Source organism: Pipistrellus hanaki (assembly GCF_964339955.1).
Source record: "Pipistrellus hanaki genome assembly, chromosome: 7".
Classification (NCBI taxonomy): domain Eukaryota; kingdom Metazoa; phylum Chordata; class Mammalia; order Chiroptera; family Vespertilionidae; genus Pipistrellus; species Pipistrellus hanaki.
This window is the reverse complement of record NC_140509.1, coordinates 80,755,985-80,769,823: the sequence shown is the minus strand read 5'-3', so window position 1 is coordinate 80,769,823 and position 13,839 is coordinate 80,755,985. Positions and strand designations below refer to the sequence as shown.

Below are 13,839 nucleotides of genomic sequence, written 5' to 3'. Positions count from 1 at the left end.
GGAGAGGACAGGTATGTGTTTTGTAATGGCCTGTAATTACCCCTGGGAATTCATAGGCAGGTTTGAATTTCCTGTGGGTAGGCAGACAATAGGTAGGGCATATCAAAGCCACTGCCATTGCTCAGAGGACATTCATTGCAAGGCACTGGCCAGCAACCAGGTGACTACCCACGGGGAGAATGCAGCCACCTGTCCGCAGGAGCTACCTGACCTCTCGCAACACCTGCTGGATCGAGCCTCATGCCTCAGAGCACACACCTCCGCACACTCATTTCCTGGCGCAGAATCACTGCTGACAGCCCCTGAGCAGGGCTGCTGATGCTTCTCAGAATACACAAAGAACAAAACAGGCCCTCTCCTCTCTGAGAAATCTCATTTCTACTTATCTTCCTCCTCCCCCCCCCCCGCCCCAGTTCTACCCTGTGATCATCATCCCATTTTCCGCCCCACTTCACTCCTCCCCGCCCCAGCACGAACCATCTCACCATCCGTGTGGGTAATCCTCACCCTGACTCCTCACCACGTGATCCCTGATAAGTTTCCTCCGCTCCAGAACAGCAACACACAATCGGAGCTGCCCCCAGAACCTACGGCCCACCCAGACCCGCCCTCCCTCCAAGGCAGACCTCCAAAGGGCCCTTCTTCAACTACACATCTGTCTCCAACATTCTGTCTCCCCGCCTGCCACCCTGCTGAACCTGTTCTCTCACTTGCAAGACCAGCGCTCCTTCACCCCAGACCTATTTTCTCATTGAATCTCCCTGTCTGCTCAGCCTGCAAATCCTGTCTGATCACTGCACAGGCGCTGAGGAGCGTCCCGCCTTCTTGCCCTGTTCACCTTCCCTGTCGCCAACCCCCACCCTCGGGGCACCCACGTGCACCCTGGCACCTCAGCACCAGTTACCGAGTCATCTGAAATTGGCTCATCACACTGACTCACGGTGGCCAGCTTCTGGCGCCTTGTGGGTGCCTTCCCCAGGTTGCTGTGTTGGGCAAGGGCTCTGAACCTTCCCACTTTCATCGCTCCGCCACCAACCCATCTTCTTCACTCACCCAGCAAGTGACAGTTCCACCACCGTCAGTGAAATCAGACCCTCGATCTCCCCTCAAATCCACCTCAAAGCTTCTCTATTGTTTTCATCTTCCTTCTCACTCAGCCCGGGAAGATGCTTCTGACTGTTTCCAAAACTGACCCCTCACCCCGTGCTTTTGAACCCACCCTGCCACCCCCCAGGTCACATTCCGAGAGGCATCCCTCCTCTTAACTTTCCCCATCTCCTGTTTCCGTCTTCTTCCTCCTCTTACTTATATCCAGGGCCTTCCTCACCTACAAACAGTGTCTTGCTTTGATCTCACCTTCCCTCAAACTACCTGCTTTTGTCTTTTCTGAACTCTGTTTTAAAAGAGAAAAGCCCACTTCGTCTGTTCCTTTTCCTCCCCTTTCTCTCCCTCCCACTCCAGCCTCGCCTGTCTCTTAGTGAGCGAATCTGACCTCTACTTTCCTGTTGGAATCTGTTTGGACCTCAGCGCACCTGAGGCTGTTCCTCAGCTCCCGCTCTTTGAGATTCTCTCCTTCCTTTGTTACCTCACCTTTTCCTCCAGGTTTCTCACCACTTCATCGCTACCCTTCCTTTGGATGCTCTCTACATCCCCACCCACTGCAGATCCCTAGATGTTGGGATTCCTAAGGGTTCTTCTTCTTTTCCACAGATTGATGGGCTCCTCCTAGGATGGGCCCTCCTATCTGCCCTCAAGGCTTCAGTTACTGTCTGGGTGGAGGGAGCCTGCCGATCGGCAGCTTCCAAGACCCGAATTGTCACCTGCAGCTGACCTGCCCCTGCACGTGTACCAGCGCTCAGCCCTCTCGCTCCCATCCAACCCGTTCCTCCTGTTCGCAGTCTGTCCTGGAGCTCACAACACCGTCCTCCTGGCCGACTCCTTCCTCACCCTGGACTTCTATTTCCCCCTCTCCTCACGCTCAGTGGGCAGAATCCTATTCTCTCTGCCTCCACAAGGGGGTTGTGCACCCCCTCCTATGCTGTGGTTCCCCGGCAGGGCCCCTTATCTGTTTTCTACACTGTTGTGGGGGCTTGTTAATTCCTCTCCTGTCTCTAGTCTCACTCCTCCCACTCATTGCCACACTGTTACCCAAGTTACACTCTCAGGACACGGGGCAAACCATGCCATACCCTTCTTCCAAAGCCGTCACCAATCCAATCCGGACTCCTTGTGTGTGGGGTCAAAGCCCTTCATCGCCCAGCTGTCTGTCTTCCACTTCTCCAGCCTCACCCCAACTCCCTCTTCTTGGGATCAGCCCCTCCGTCTAGGCATCTCGGTTTTGTGTATGCTGTTCCCTCGGCTTGGTTTTCCTCTTCCATTCACCTCACTTAATAAAGCTATTCCTCACTCATCAACATATGGAAGGGCACTTTCCTTCCCCACGCAACTGTAATTGACCACTTCACCCTCCCACAACCCTCGGCTTATACCTTCGTTAATTCGCCATGCTTAGCAAACAGTTCCATAATTCAGGGCTAGCTCCCTCATCTGCAGGCCTCTTCATGGCTGTGTCTGGGCCTGGTTTCCCTCGCCTTTCCACAGAACCGGAGCCAGCTTTACTGTAGGTGCTCCGTGCACTTGGATTAATTCTCATCGCTCTCTCTACTTTTCACTCGTTCTCTAGAAATTCACTTATAGTCTCTTCCATATTTTTCTTCTTTCACGTCCACGAGGAAAACAACAACGTTTTAAGAAACAAAACAAAAACTCTCCCCAGTGTCCTACATGCGAGTCCTGTCAGCATAAATGGCTGGCTTAGCTGGTCCCTGGTGGATCCCTGCTCTCACTCTTCTTTACTTTGCAGTTGAAGTTCACCTCTGGGGCTGGGCCGTCCCCCCAGGACCTGAACGTCTTCACGTCTTACTGTTAGTCGGCCTCGTTGCTTACCTTTGCCGGGATCTTGGCCGCGTGATTCTCCAGGATCAGTCTCTTCAGGTGCAGAACCCACAGGCGTTTGTCCTGCTGTGACTTGGCCTAGGGAAGGAGATTGGGACAGTCAGACAACTCCCGCCGCCACCACACACCAGACTCAGCCCGTCCTTTCACCCTCCGACAAGATGCAAAGCACTCCAGGTGGCCAGAAGGGCCCGGAAAGGCTGCGTGGCACGCAGGGCGCTCTGGGGGCACAGAGAGGGCCTGGCAGGGAGGGAGGGCGCTGCCATTACCTGCACGGTGTGCTGCAGCTTGGGGTTCTTGTAGTGGAAGATGCTGAAGCTGAGCGGCTCCTTGGGGATCACTTCCACGAGCATGAGGTTGCCACACTGCGCGGGAGAGCGAGACAGGTGAGCACGCGTGGAAGAGAATGGGCCTGGCCCGTGACCCACACGCAGACCTACCGGGATGTGAGCTTTGTACGTGAACGTGTCGTCTCTCTTCTTCGTGATGAGAAGCAGCTTGTCAAAGAGGAAGAGGGTCCTTTCATTCTTGGCCCGCTGGATGCGGAAGGTTCCTTCGAGCACCAGCTCCCCGTAGCTGGTCAGGTCTGGCCCCTTCCAGTTGGTGAGCAAACTCTGTATCTCCTGAAAGAAGGTCAAGGTCCCATGTAATTAAACAGGAGGTGGGCAGGCGAGGCAGCAAGGGCACGGTGGCCCATTTCTGGAGCCTTCAGAATGGCATCCAACAGTGTGCAATGATCCATGACATGAGTCTACACTCATGTACGGGTGGTGTCATTTAAGGGTTAGCAGAAATGAAGCAAGTTGTTAGTGGATGGCTTGCCAATCTCTTATTTCCTTTCCTAGATAAGCCCCCTCCTATGGCTGGCGGCAGCAGGCATGTCTTTCCGAAGCTATGTAAAGAGGCCATTGGTATGAGAACTGCTCAGAGAGGCGTCCCTCCCTGATGTTCTCACCTCCTATCCCCTGGACAAAACCCTTCTGAGCTACTGCTGGAAACCCTCTCCCAGAAACAGAAGACCATACCACATATCAGAAATCAAAACTGAAGTCCCAGGAAAATCATACAAGATCCAACTTCTCAGAAACTTCCTGGTATTCATCCCATTTACTTGGGGCAAGAAAATGAACATTTCTCCGTCTCTTTGTTTTGAGTGGAACTTGCTGAATACAAACTGATAACATGACTTGGACGTTTGTTTGGGATTTATTGTACATCCACGTCAATCTTTCTTAAGGAAGCTGATTTGATTGCTCTGAAAGATGGAAATGTCCACAAGCAGCATCTAATTAAGCAGACACCCGGGACATCCTTGGGAAGATAATGGAAATGGAGAGGAACGGAGGTAGGACTGAGCCAGAGACTGAGCAGCAGTGTCTTTGGAATGCCCTACAGATTCACAAGGTCTGAAGGAATAGTCATTTAGCCGTTTTTGGAAATGCAATAGATGTGCCTGACATCACGCCCACAGAACACCTGGATGATGGAGCATGAAGCCTTTCTTACTGCCACCAAAACCAGACAGGCTGGAGGCTTCGGCTCCCGCTTCCTTTGATTTTTGATGGTCAGTTGCACCACGCCACACTCTAGCTGCCTAGAATTTTGTTCAGACCTATGGGCCAAATAATATATTTTATTTTCCTGAGTCAGGCACAGGTAGCTGAGAACATGGAGCCGCTCCGGGCTTTTAAGCCTCACTCCAGGGATACCCCAGGGCCTGAGACTCCCTCTGGGCCCACACAACCTTCTTTGTAAAAATAGGACATGTTTTGAGGTACCCAGGATGTGACCACTGGCATAGTATCTATTGAAAGTTTTCAGGGGCCCTAACAGGTTTGGCTCTGTGGATAGTGCATCAGCCTGCAGACTCCAGGGTCCCAGGTTTGATTCCGGTCAAGGGCATGTACCTTGGTTGCGGGCACATCCCCAGGAGAGTGTGTGCAGGAGGCAGCTGATAGATGTTTCTCTCTCATCGATGTTTCTAACTCTCTAAACCTCTCCCTTCCTCTCTGTAAAAAAACAATAAAATATAAAAAAAAAAGTTTTCAGGGGTGTAGGGCTCAACATTTTGGTGTAATACCTTAGCACACGCTTGTCTGTCTCATTTATACAGATGAGGAACCTAAGGTAAAGCTGTGAGTCTCATCCCAAATGAAATTGCAAAGGACCTGGCTCCAGACTTCACTCTCCCTGCTCTGAGTCCCCTGTGCCAATACCACCGCAGGACTTTGCATGAACGAGTGACAGGAATAGAAGTTGCAAACTCCTTTAATGGCTCAGAGAAAGGTGCTTTCAACTAGAATATTTCTTTGTGATGGACATAAGATAAGGCCTCAGGAGACTCAAATTATTCCCTTAGATCAGGGGTCTTCAAACTACGGCCCGCGGGCCACATGCAGCCCCCAGGGGAGTCTGATCCTGCCCACCAGGTTTTTTGGGCAGTGAGCGCAGCCAAGGTGTTACAGTAGGAATTAGTAGTTCATATAGTCCGGCCCTCCAGCTCTCTGAGGGACCGTGATCTGGCCCCCACTTTAAAAAGTTTGAAGACCCCTGCCTTAGATCATGGAAGGGGTTATAAGCAGACTATTCATCTAAAAGTTACCATGGGACTTCCTCTTAAATACAGTGATCAGCCTTATCGGTGTCCCGATCTTTCTCCAGGAAGAACTCTGAAGAAGACCATGAATGACAGGCCGTCCCTGAGCAGCCTTAGTATGTGATTTAGAGAATGATGAGAAGCCAGCGCACCCACAGCGCCTCCACCTCGAGGGCTCACCTGTAGCCGGACGGCGTGCTCATGCTTCCGCTTCATGTCGTTGATGTGCCAGGCCACTCGCTGCATCGTGTCTATTGCGTCCAGCACCACATCGTAGCCTTCTGTGTCCTTGTCGAGGTGATTCTCTATTTCCTTTAAAACAAACAAACCTCAAGTCAGTTGTTTTTCAAACTTTCCCACTTTGTCAGTGATACAAATGGTACCCTTATGATTAGTTCCTCATATTTTATTTGCCTTATTTATTTATTGTACATGTGACTCATGCTTTAAGATTTTGAGATAACTTACCAGAAATACCTACAACAAAATGGGAAGACAGAAAAGAAAATGGAGCTAGGAAAACAGAAGTCGATTAAAATGTCATGACAAACAAGGTAAAACAAAACATGTATATAGGCCATCAAATCTCAGAGATTTTAGTGATCACAATAGATATGAGAGTTGACATTATAGTTGGAAATTTCAGAGCTTCCTGGTGGCCAATGTGATACGGTTTTCACTCTTACAAGATGGAAAACACACTTATTACTTTTCTCCCAGAGAGTGTAAAAGGTCTCACACAGGATTTAGTACATAACAGATTCAAAAATACAGTGGGCATTATCTTTAAAAAACAACAACAATACACTGCTTCTATAGCAAGTGCATCTTCATGTAGTCAAGACTTTAAAGCCCAAAGGAAGTTCAGCCAAGACAATCATCCCTCAGAGTGTTGAGGAGGACCTCCTGGTTCACATACTCTCTCTGACGGTCAGCCTGGGCTTAGCACTGGGTCCACAAGGCCAGGGCGATGGGAAAGGGACACAATCTCTGCGCTAATTTCTTTTTTTCTTTTTTAAATATATTTTTATTGATTTTGTACAGAGAGGAAGAGAGAGAGATAGAGAGTTAGAAACATCGATGAGAGAGAGAGTCATCGATCAGCTGCCTCTTGCACACCCCCTACTGGGGATATGCCCGCAACCAAGGTACATGCCCTTGACCGGAATCGAACCAGGGACCTTTCAGTCCCCAAGCCTACGCTCTATCCATTGAGCCAAACCAGTTTCGGCTCTGCGCTAATTTCTTCCAGCACATAAGACACATGCCCCTAGAATTCCTAAGAGTGTGAGGCCAGGTGACTGCATAGCTCCTTTTGTCCTTTATTTTCTCCACAGGGCCTACCAGGGAGCTAAGTGGCCAATAAATGCTCCTTAAATTAAGCTGTATCTTCTTAAAACAAAAATACCAGTAACCCTATAGAAATATGTAAAACACAGGAAGACAGTACAGTCCATTAGATCATTTCCATGATATTCATCATGCATATTCATTAAGCTAACGGATGGAGGTTGAATCTTCTGGTATAATTTGTAAAGATTATTTTATAGTCAGATTTCATAAATCTTTACTTTTTCTGAATATTCACGTTTTCCATCTACTTAGAAACCGGAAAGGAATTTAAATTTTCCTTCCACACTCAGAAAGGTCCTTTAAAACTGTCTCTCCAAACAAACAACTCCCAGGTAAGCTCAACCTCAACAGTGAAGTTAAAAAAACACAATAACTAATTTCTCCTTTTAGTCCGAGAGGCAATCTGTTCATCAACAACGGTCTCAGGAGTACAGTGCGTGTTCTTGTGGGATCTCCACGGATGGCTACACAACTTTGAAGTGATGCGAATGACACAGAAAGAACACTCCCCAACACTTCAAAGGCAACCAGAAGTTAGATTTCAAATAATCTAACCACTGTTCTTCCGGTTTATATTCATTACCAGATGTTATAGACGGAATGTCTGTATCTCCTCCCAAATTCACATGTTGAAATCCCACTAATCTAAGAAGTTATTAGCATCAATTCAACAATTAAAGTACTTTCCCTGATGTGGCTTCACAGGCCACGATATTCTTCAAAGATGAGCCACCCAGGCAAACAGACTAAACTGAGAAAGTCCTGGCAAAGAAGGAACATAAGCGTTCTTTAAATGTTAGATGTGTGAACTGAGCAAGCCTGGAATGATGATCCAAGCTAGAAACCTGGAATCACTTAAAAAGGGATACATGCAAATTGCAGACATGTTCATATGGAGAGGAACTCTGAATTAAAATCTAAGAAAAAATTTCAATGTAGGACAAAAAGGATACGATAACAATAATAATTTGTTTTTACTGATTGCCTGTGAGCCACAGTGCACATGGGTGAGTTATAGGATGGGAACCCAGGCAGTCCTGCCCCCGAGCCAGCCCCTAACCACTGTGCACCCTGTCTGTCTCCTATTGCACTGGTAATCCAAGTCTACCGACAGCACAAAAGTGACTTCAACACAACTTTTGTCCATTTTTATCAACATCCTTGGGTAAGAAATGAGAACATGAGTGCTCCGTCTTCCTTTGTTTCTAAAGCTTCCCTGAATTCTGTCCAAAAAACGGGAAGTGATATAGAGAAAAGATACCCTGAAGTGATGCTAAGTCCACCTCCAAGACCGTCCATCACACTGCTCACCTGTCTCCTCCACTTTCAGCCCTTGCTCCTTGCTTATACAAAAGCTGATCTGAGACCAATTGCTCTCCCTCCCCACTGCCTACTGAAGCTGGGCTCAAGGAAGTAACATGAAACCCGAGAAACCTGCCAGCGTGAGGTGCTCCTGAGCAACGGCAGAGCAGAACTGAAATGAATCTACTGCCGCTGCCAATGGGGCGGCAGGCCTCAGACATAAATATCCCTAATTCCTCAAAGCAGATTAGTCAGCTGTAAAGTATGAGAGTGGAAAACGTTTCCATGTGCCCCAGGCCTTTTCTGATATTTCCCCCCTAAATCTAACACACACGCACGAAACCCCCACCCGCTGGAACGAACTCGAGTGCAGGCCGAAACTTACGTGCAGAAGGAGGTGATACTTGAGAATCCGCTGAACTGGTTTCAGGAGATAGGACCCCAGAGGCAGCGAGTGTTTCAGAGTTTCCTGACGCTCCCTGAAGAACTTGGCCAGGGTCTTGTTCCGCATGCACTCCGTCAGCACGGCCACGGATCTGCACGGGGAAGAAAGGTTTGAGTCTAAATTGTAATGTGTGACATGGGCCTTCGAGTTTTACAGGCGGGGAAGCAACAGAGCCATAGCTACACAAGAAGGCCTCTGCGTAAGTGAGACAAAGCTGTCCCGCTGGGGGAAGGGGGGTGGGTTAGAGAAAGACACCAACCGTGAGGCTACCCATAGACACATGCCTCCAAGCAGCAAGCCCCTGCCTTCCAGGGCTTTGGCCCCTACGCGGACACATGGCTTAGCAAAGGGGACTCGCAGTGGCTGTTAGCCCCCAGTGGCTGTTAGCCCCCAATGCTCAAACCACACATCTGTATTCCGTTCCCACAGGTTAGAGTGCAAGGAGGGGGCACCTCTGTACTGAGAAAAAGGAGCCCCTCCCCCAGCAGATCCAGCCTGTGGTGGACACTGTCATGGTCATCTTTGTATGAGGCACAGACTGCATGGCATTAAGTGCAAGGCTTCGGAGACCTGGTCCCACAGGGCAACTTCCCTTTGAGAGTCTGAACAGACCTCTCTCTGCCCTCCAAGTGGCTCTGCTCATTCTAAAGACAGCTTCTGAGACAGCTGGATACCCTTGCTCCGTAAGAAGTGCACCTCACGGCGTGTATTAGAAAAGAGGGTCAGAATGCCTTCTCCATCCCAGCTCCCCCAAAGTGGAGGAGGCCTCCCAGCCCGGCCTTTGTGGCTCAGGGGCTGAGCGTCAGCCTATGAACCAGGAGGCCATGGTTCGATTTCCAGTCAGGGCACATGCCCAACTCACAGGCTCCATCTCTAGTGGGGGTTGTGGCAGGAGGCAGCTGATCAAAGATTCCCTCAATGATTCTCTCTCATCATTGATGTTTCTGTTTCTCTCTCCTTCTCCCTTCCTCTCTGAAATCAATTAAAAAAAAAAAATATATATATATATGGATGGTTCCCAAGTATCTCAGGGGAGTGGTGGAAACAATGCTCAAATCTCAGAAATAAAGCTAGTGGGCTTGTGTCGTCACACACACATAAATTAAAATATTATGGTCTCATAACTTAGAAGGAAGCAGGTGGAAGTAATTTCTCCCTAAGTCAGTAATCTGTTTTCAGGGTTAATTTAGAAAATCAGACAGAGCCAAACAACAAAACAGAACTCCTTGGAAATGCAGGTCCTCCTAAAGCTATTAGGATCCCTTTGGAGCCATCTGCTCTGACAAATATCTATTCAGATGGGTTTGTTTCCCCCCTAAATTGAGATTTCTAAAACTCTTTTCATCATGTAATCGTGGGACTTCTATCAGGCTCCCGAGAGTGGGAATCAGCTGCTCAGTGGTCACTGGCCATCTGAGGGCTGGAGCTCTCGACCCAGGGTAAGGAACTCCTGAGCAGCCTGCGCTCCAGGGCACAGGGGGACATCTGAGGACAATCACCCAACTGTGTCCGGCAGCCCTAGGGGAGAGGGCGGCCGTGTCTCTTCCCAGGGAAATCACTGGGGTGTGACTGGTATGCAGAAGGTGGACATCTGTCAAGATGTGCTGGTGACATTTAATATCACCAGCCTTGGATCTGAGGGGAAGGAAAGTTGTCAGATGGGCCGAAACACCTGGCACTCTTGGCTTAAGGCAGGAAAGGGGAGCTCGGGCCTTAGGAGCAAACTGGAGACAAGGGGATGAGAGGAGACAAGGGGACGAGAGGAAAACTTCTCTGAAGATGAAAACACAGAATTGGGCAAGAACTGGATGTTCACTGAGAATGCCTATAATTTTTTCCCCCTACTGAGAATGTCTTTTAGGCACCTCTAACACATTGTTTTCTTCAAAATAAGAAATCACTTCCCCCAACTCTCCCTAACTCAGCTCACTAGGAGGTACTACTTCTTCATATCAGTATATTTTGTTTCTGTTGCACGTCACTGAGTTCGCATTATATTCATTTGTGCTCATTAATTCGATCTTTTCTAACTCGCTCTTCCACTACTGCATTCAGTTGGCTTCTGACCCTCAAAATACTAGAAACTCTGAAGGCGAGGGATATAGCTTCTATTTCTTATCAACGTGCACCAAGCTCGTGACCCAGCTCCATGAGTGCCAGGCTCTTAAAAACCTTCCGGCACCAATGATTCTGCCTTTCCCATGACCCCGAAGAAAGAAGCCTTTACTTTGTACTCTCCTTTCTTATTCCTAAATAAAAAAAATCTTAATACATACACTCCCCAAATTACAAATTCAAAAGTTCGTTCTTCAAATGACACGTTTGAATGAGATTTATACAGAAAAATTCCCCAACAAGTCCCCACCTCTGCCCCCCTCCCCACCCCCAACTTCCCCCAAGCCCCATCACTGGGTCCAGAGCCCTGCTGGTTCTACAATTTGGGTGGCTTTTCCTTTCCCTCAGGAGGAAGTTTTGAGAAGTTGATCCTGCGATTTCTCTGAATGGGGTGTGGGACACTGCCAGTGTTCACCCTAAGCACCATAAATTTATTGGGGCATCCTACAGTTTCCCGATACCCTCAGCATCCATGTGGAAACTCTAGGAGAGAACATTGCTTAAGTGAAACTGTGTGAACTGTGGGTGGGTCTACAGATATGCATGAGTGATAAAGGTACCAATCGGGAGCTAATTGTTTGCTTTGTTTCCAGGGAAACCTGGGAAGAGTACGGTTGGCCACCCACCAAATACATCACCACAGCCCGATATCCTGACCAATGGCTAGAGGAAGGGACTACCATCCCCCACTAGGAAGTGGCCTGCCTTCAGGAAGGAAGCCTCGGCTTCATGCCTTTTAATCCACTCTGGCTTTCCGGGGCCACCCGAGCAGGGGCCCCATTTGTTCTTCCTGCTGTAGCAGCATCAGGGCTTGGCATCAGGGCTGCTCTTCTAGGTGGGGCCCCCACCCACATGACTCTCAGGGTCAAGTCTCTACCACGCCTGGCCACAGAGCGTGTAAGACCTCCCAGCTCCCATCTTCCTGTCTGGCATAACCACTCAAGGAGCTTGGGGGAAATGGGCCATCCAAAGGCACGGGTTGGGGGTGCGGGTCCATACAATTTAACAAAGATGTAGTGGCATGCGCCGTGAGGCTAGAGAATCCTCTTGGGGCCACTCATGAACTATGTGACCCTTGTAAAATCAACAGACCCATCAGAGCCCAATTGCTTCACCCGTGCAGTGGGATGGGGCAGGCGATGTGAACTGGCACAGCTTGAGGGAGGACCTATTGTGGCCCAACACGGTGATGGCTGCTCTGCTTTGTGTTAATCCCTGGATATCTCTGGGCTGCTGTGAAGGTTCAGTTCAGCAACATTTCTATTTGTAGCAGTGTACACAGTGATTAGGAACCAGTCAGTGCTCAATAAGTGTCTACAGCACAAAAAAGAAATTCAGTCAGTGTGACCCATGGTCTTAGGCCTTACTGAAATGGTCAACATATGGTCTAAGGTAGGGGTGTCGAACTCAATCAGAGAAGGGGCCAAAATCTAAAATCCAGCCTAAATCGCGGGCCGAATGGTTTACTGAACAGTCATAAGCTGACAATGTCATAAACTGACAGCGGAGTGCAGTGATGACAGCGTGGTGCGGGCCACATTGCAAGGCCTGGCGGGCTGGATTTGGCCCGCGGGCCTTGTGTTTGACACATGTGGTCTAAGGGGTGCTCCCTAATCGGCCCATGTGGTGCTCCCAGAGTAAGCAACACAGAGGTAGTGATCAGGTGAGGCCATGAGTCCTCTCTTCTCTCCTAAACTGATGACTTTCCTTTCTCGGAACTCCATAAAATGTGCATAGTTCACAGAACTGACATAGCAAAAAAAACAGCCAGATTACACACACTCAGTGGTAGTCTTTGGGAGATTTTTAGGAACCTGGCACACATACAAAAGGGTTACTAGACAAGACATCGAGCAAAAAACATGGTTTATTTGGTTTTCCACAGAAGGACACCTAGCAACCTTTCTGGTCTCTTGGAGGGTCTTTCATGATTTTCCCTACAGCAGCTCTCCTGGGAGCCCAAGCCTGAACCGGACCAGTGTGTGGGCACCCATCATCCGGGTTTAGAGGGTTCCCCAAAGTATCCGGCACAGTGCCAGCCACGTAACGCCCGACCCCGACACCCCCTGGCCTGACTGACTGGAGACAATCTGAAAGTGATGAGGCACTCACCCCCCCCCCCCCCCAAAAAAAAAAAAGCCTACCTCGGGTAGTTGGTACAATACTGCGTGTAAATGTGGAACTCTTCACTCTGCAAGGCAACAAAAGAGACTTTCATGGGCAAAGAAGCAGAGACATCCCCATTCACTTAAAAACAATAAAAACAAACAGCGCTCATGCCTTTACAGCTGTTTCTCTGACAACACGAGCCCGCCTCCTGAGCCCTTGTGGCAAACATCTGCGCCTTTTTATCCACTTTGTGTCATATCGAGAATCCACATGCACTCGAGTTCAATAAACACTCATCAAGCATCTGCCGTGCTAGGGAAACGTGAAGGTAGAAAGGAAGAGGGGGAAAGCGGGCTTCTGCCCCGGGGCTCCTAGTCCTTCGGTGGATTTGCAGGGTGGGGGACAGGCAGGAGTAGATGACTTAAATGTCACGTCAGAAGCATGTGCGGGGCATGAGAAAGCAGCTGTTCGTCTGCCATTATCTCTGCCCACCATCTTCCCCTCCTTTTTCGCCGGAGAGCCACAGCACATCCTTTGACATTGAGCTAAGGCTCTATTTCCTCCAAGGCGCCTTCCTTAAGCTTTTGGGCTGAGCCAACTGCTCCTGCTCTGGGCTTCCACAAAACCCAATGCTTACTTTTCTTGTGGCTTTTACCAAAGGACAGTGACATGTTCCGTGTACCTGTCTGTCCCCCTCCGGGCTGTGAGTTCCTGCAGCATGGGCACATACTGTGCTCACCTGGGATATATGGTGAACTGGAGGGAGAAAGGCAGGGACGGGAGGAAGGCCAGGCATCCAGGGAGAGGAGGAGGCTAAGAGGCCTTGGATCTCTTAAGACAAACTTTGTCTCCTTACTCAACATAGCCGGGGGCAGCCCAGATCACAGCTCAGATAAGGGATGGAAATGGGGGTGGAGGGAAAGGCAGGAAATGGAGGTAAGGCTGCTCTGGGTGCTTCTAGAGA

General features: G+C 49.3%; 1 protein-coding gene across 3 annotated transcripts in view; it reads right to left on the bottom strand.

The window, feature by feature from the left end:
• PLEKHG1 (pleckstrin homology and RhoGEF domain containing G1) overlaps positions 1 to 13,839 on the bottom strand; it is a 188,727-nt gene that overhangs the window by 22,214 nt on the left and 152,674 nt on the right. For all 3 annotated transcript variants that reach the window (XM_084890127.1, XM_084890126.1, XM_084890125.1), the window contains 6 exons: positions 12,911 to 12,957; positions 8,592 to 8,742; positions 5,732 to 5,863; positions 3,396 to 3,578; positions 3,225 to 3,320; positions 2,947 to 3,033 (listed from right to left, as the gene is read on the bottom strand). In XM_084890127.1, the coding sequence (XP_084746253.1) occupies positions 2,947 to 3,033; positions 3,225 to 3,320; positions 3,396 to 3,578; positions 5,732 to 5,863; positions 8,592 to 8,742; positions 12,911 to 12,957 (696 nt within the window). The remainder of the gene's footprint in view (positions 1 to 2,946; positions 3,034 to 3,224; positions 3,321 to 3,395; positions 3,579 to 5,731; positions 5,864 to 8,591; positions 8,743 to 12,910; positions 12,958 to 13,839) is intronic.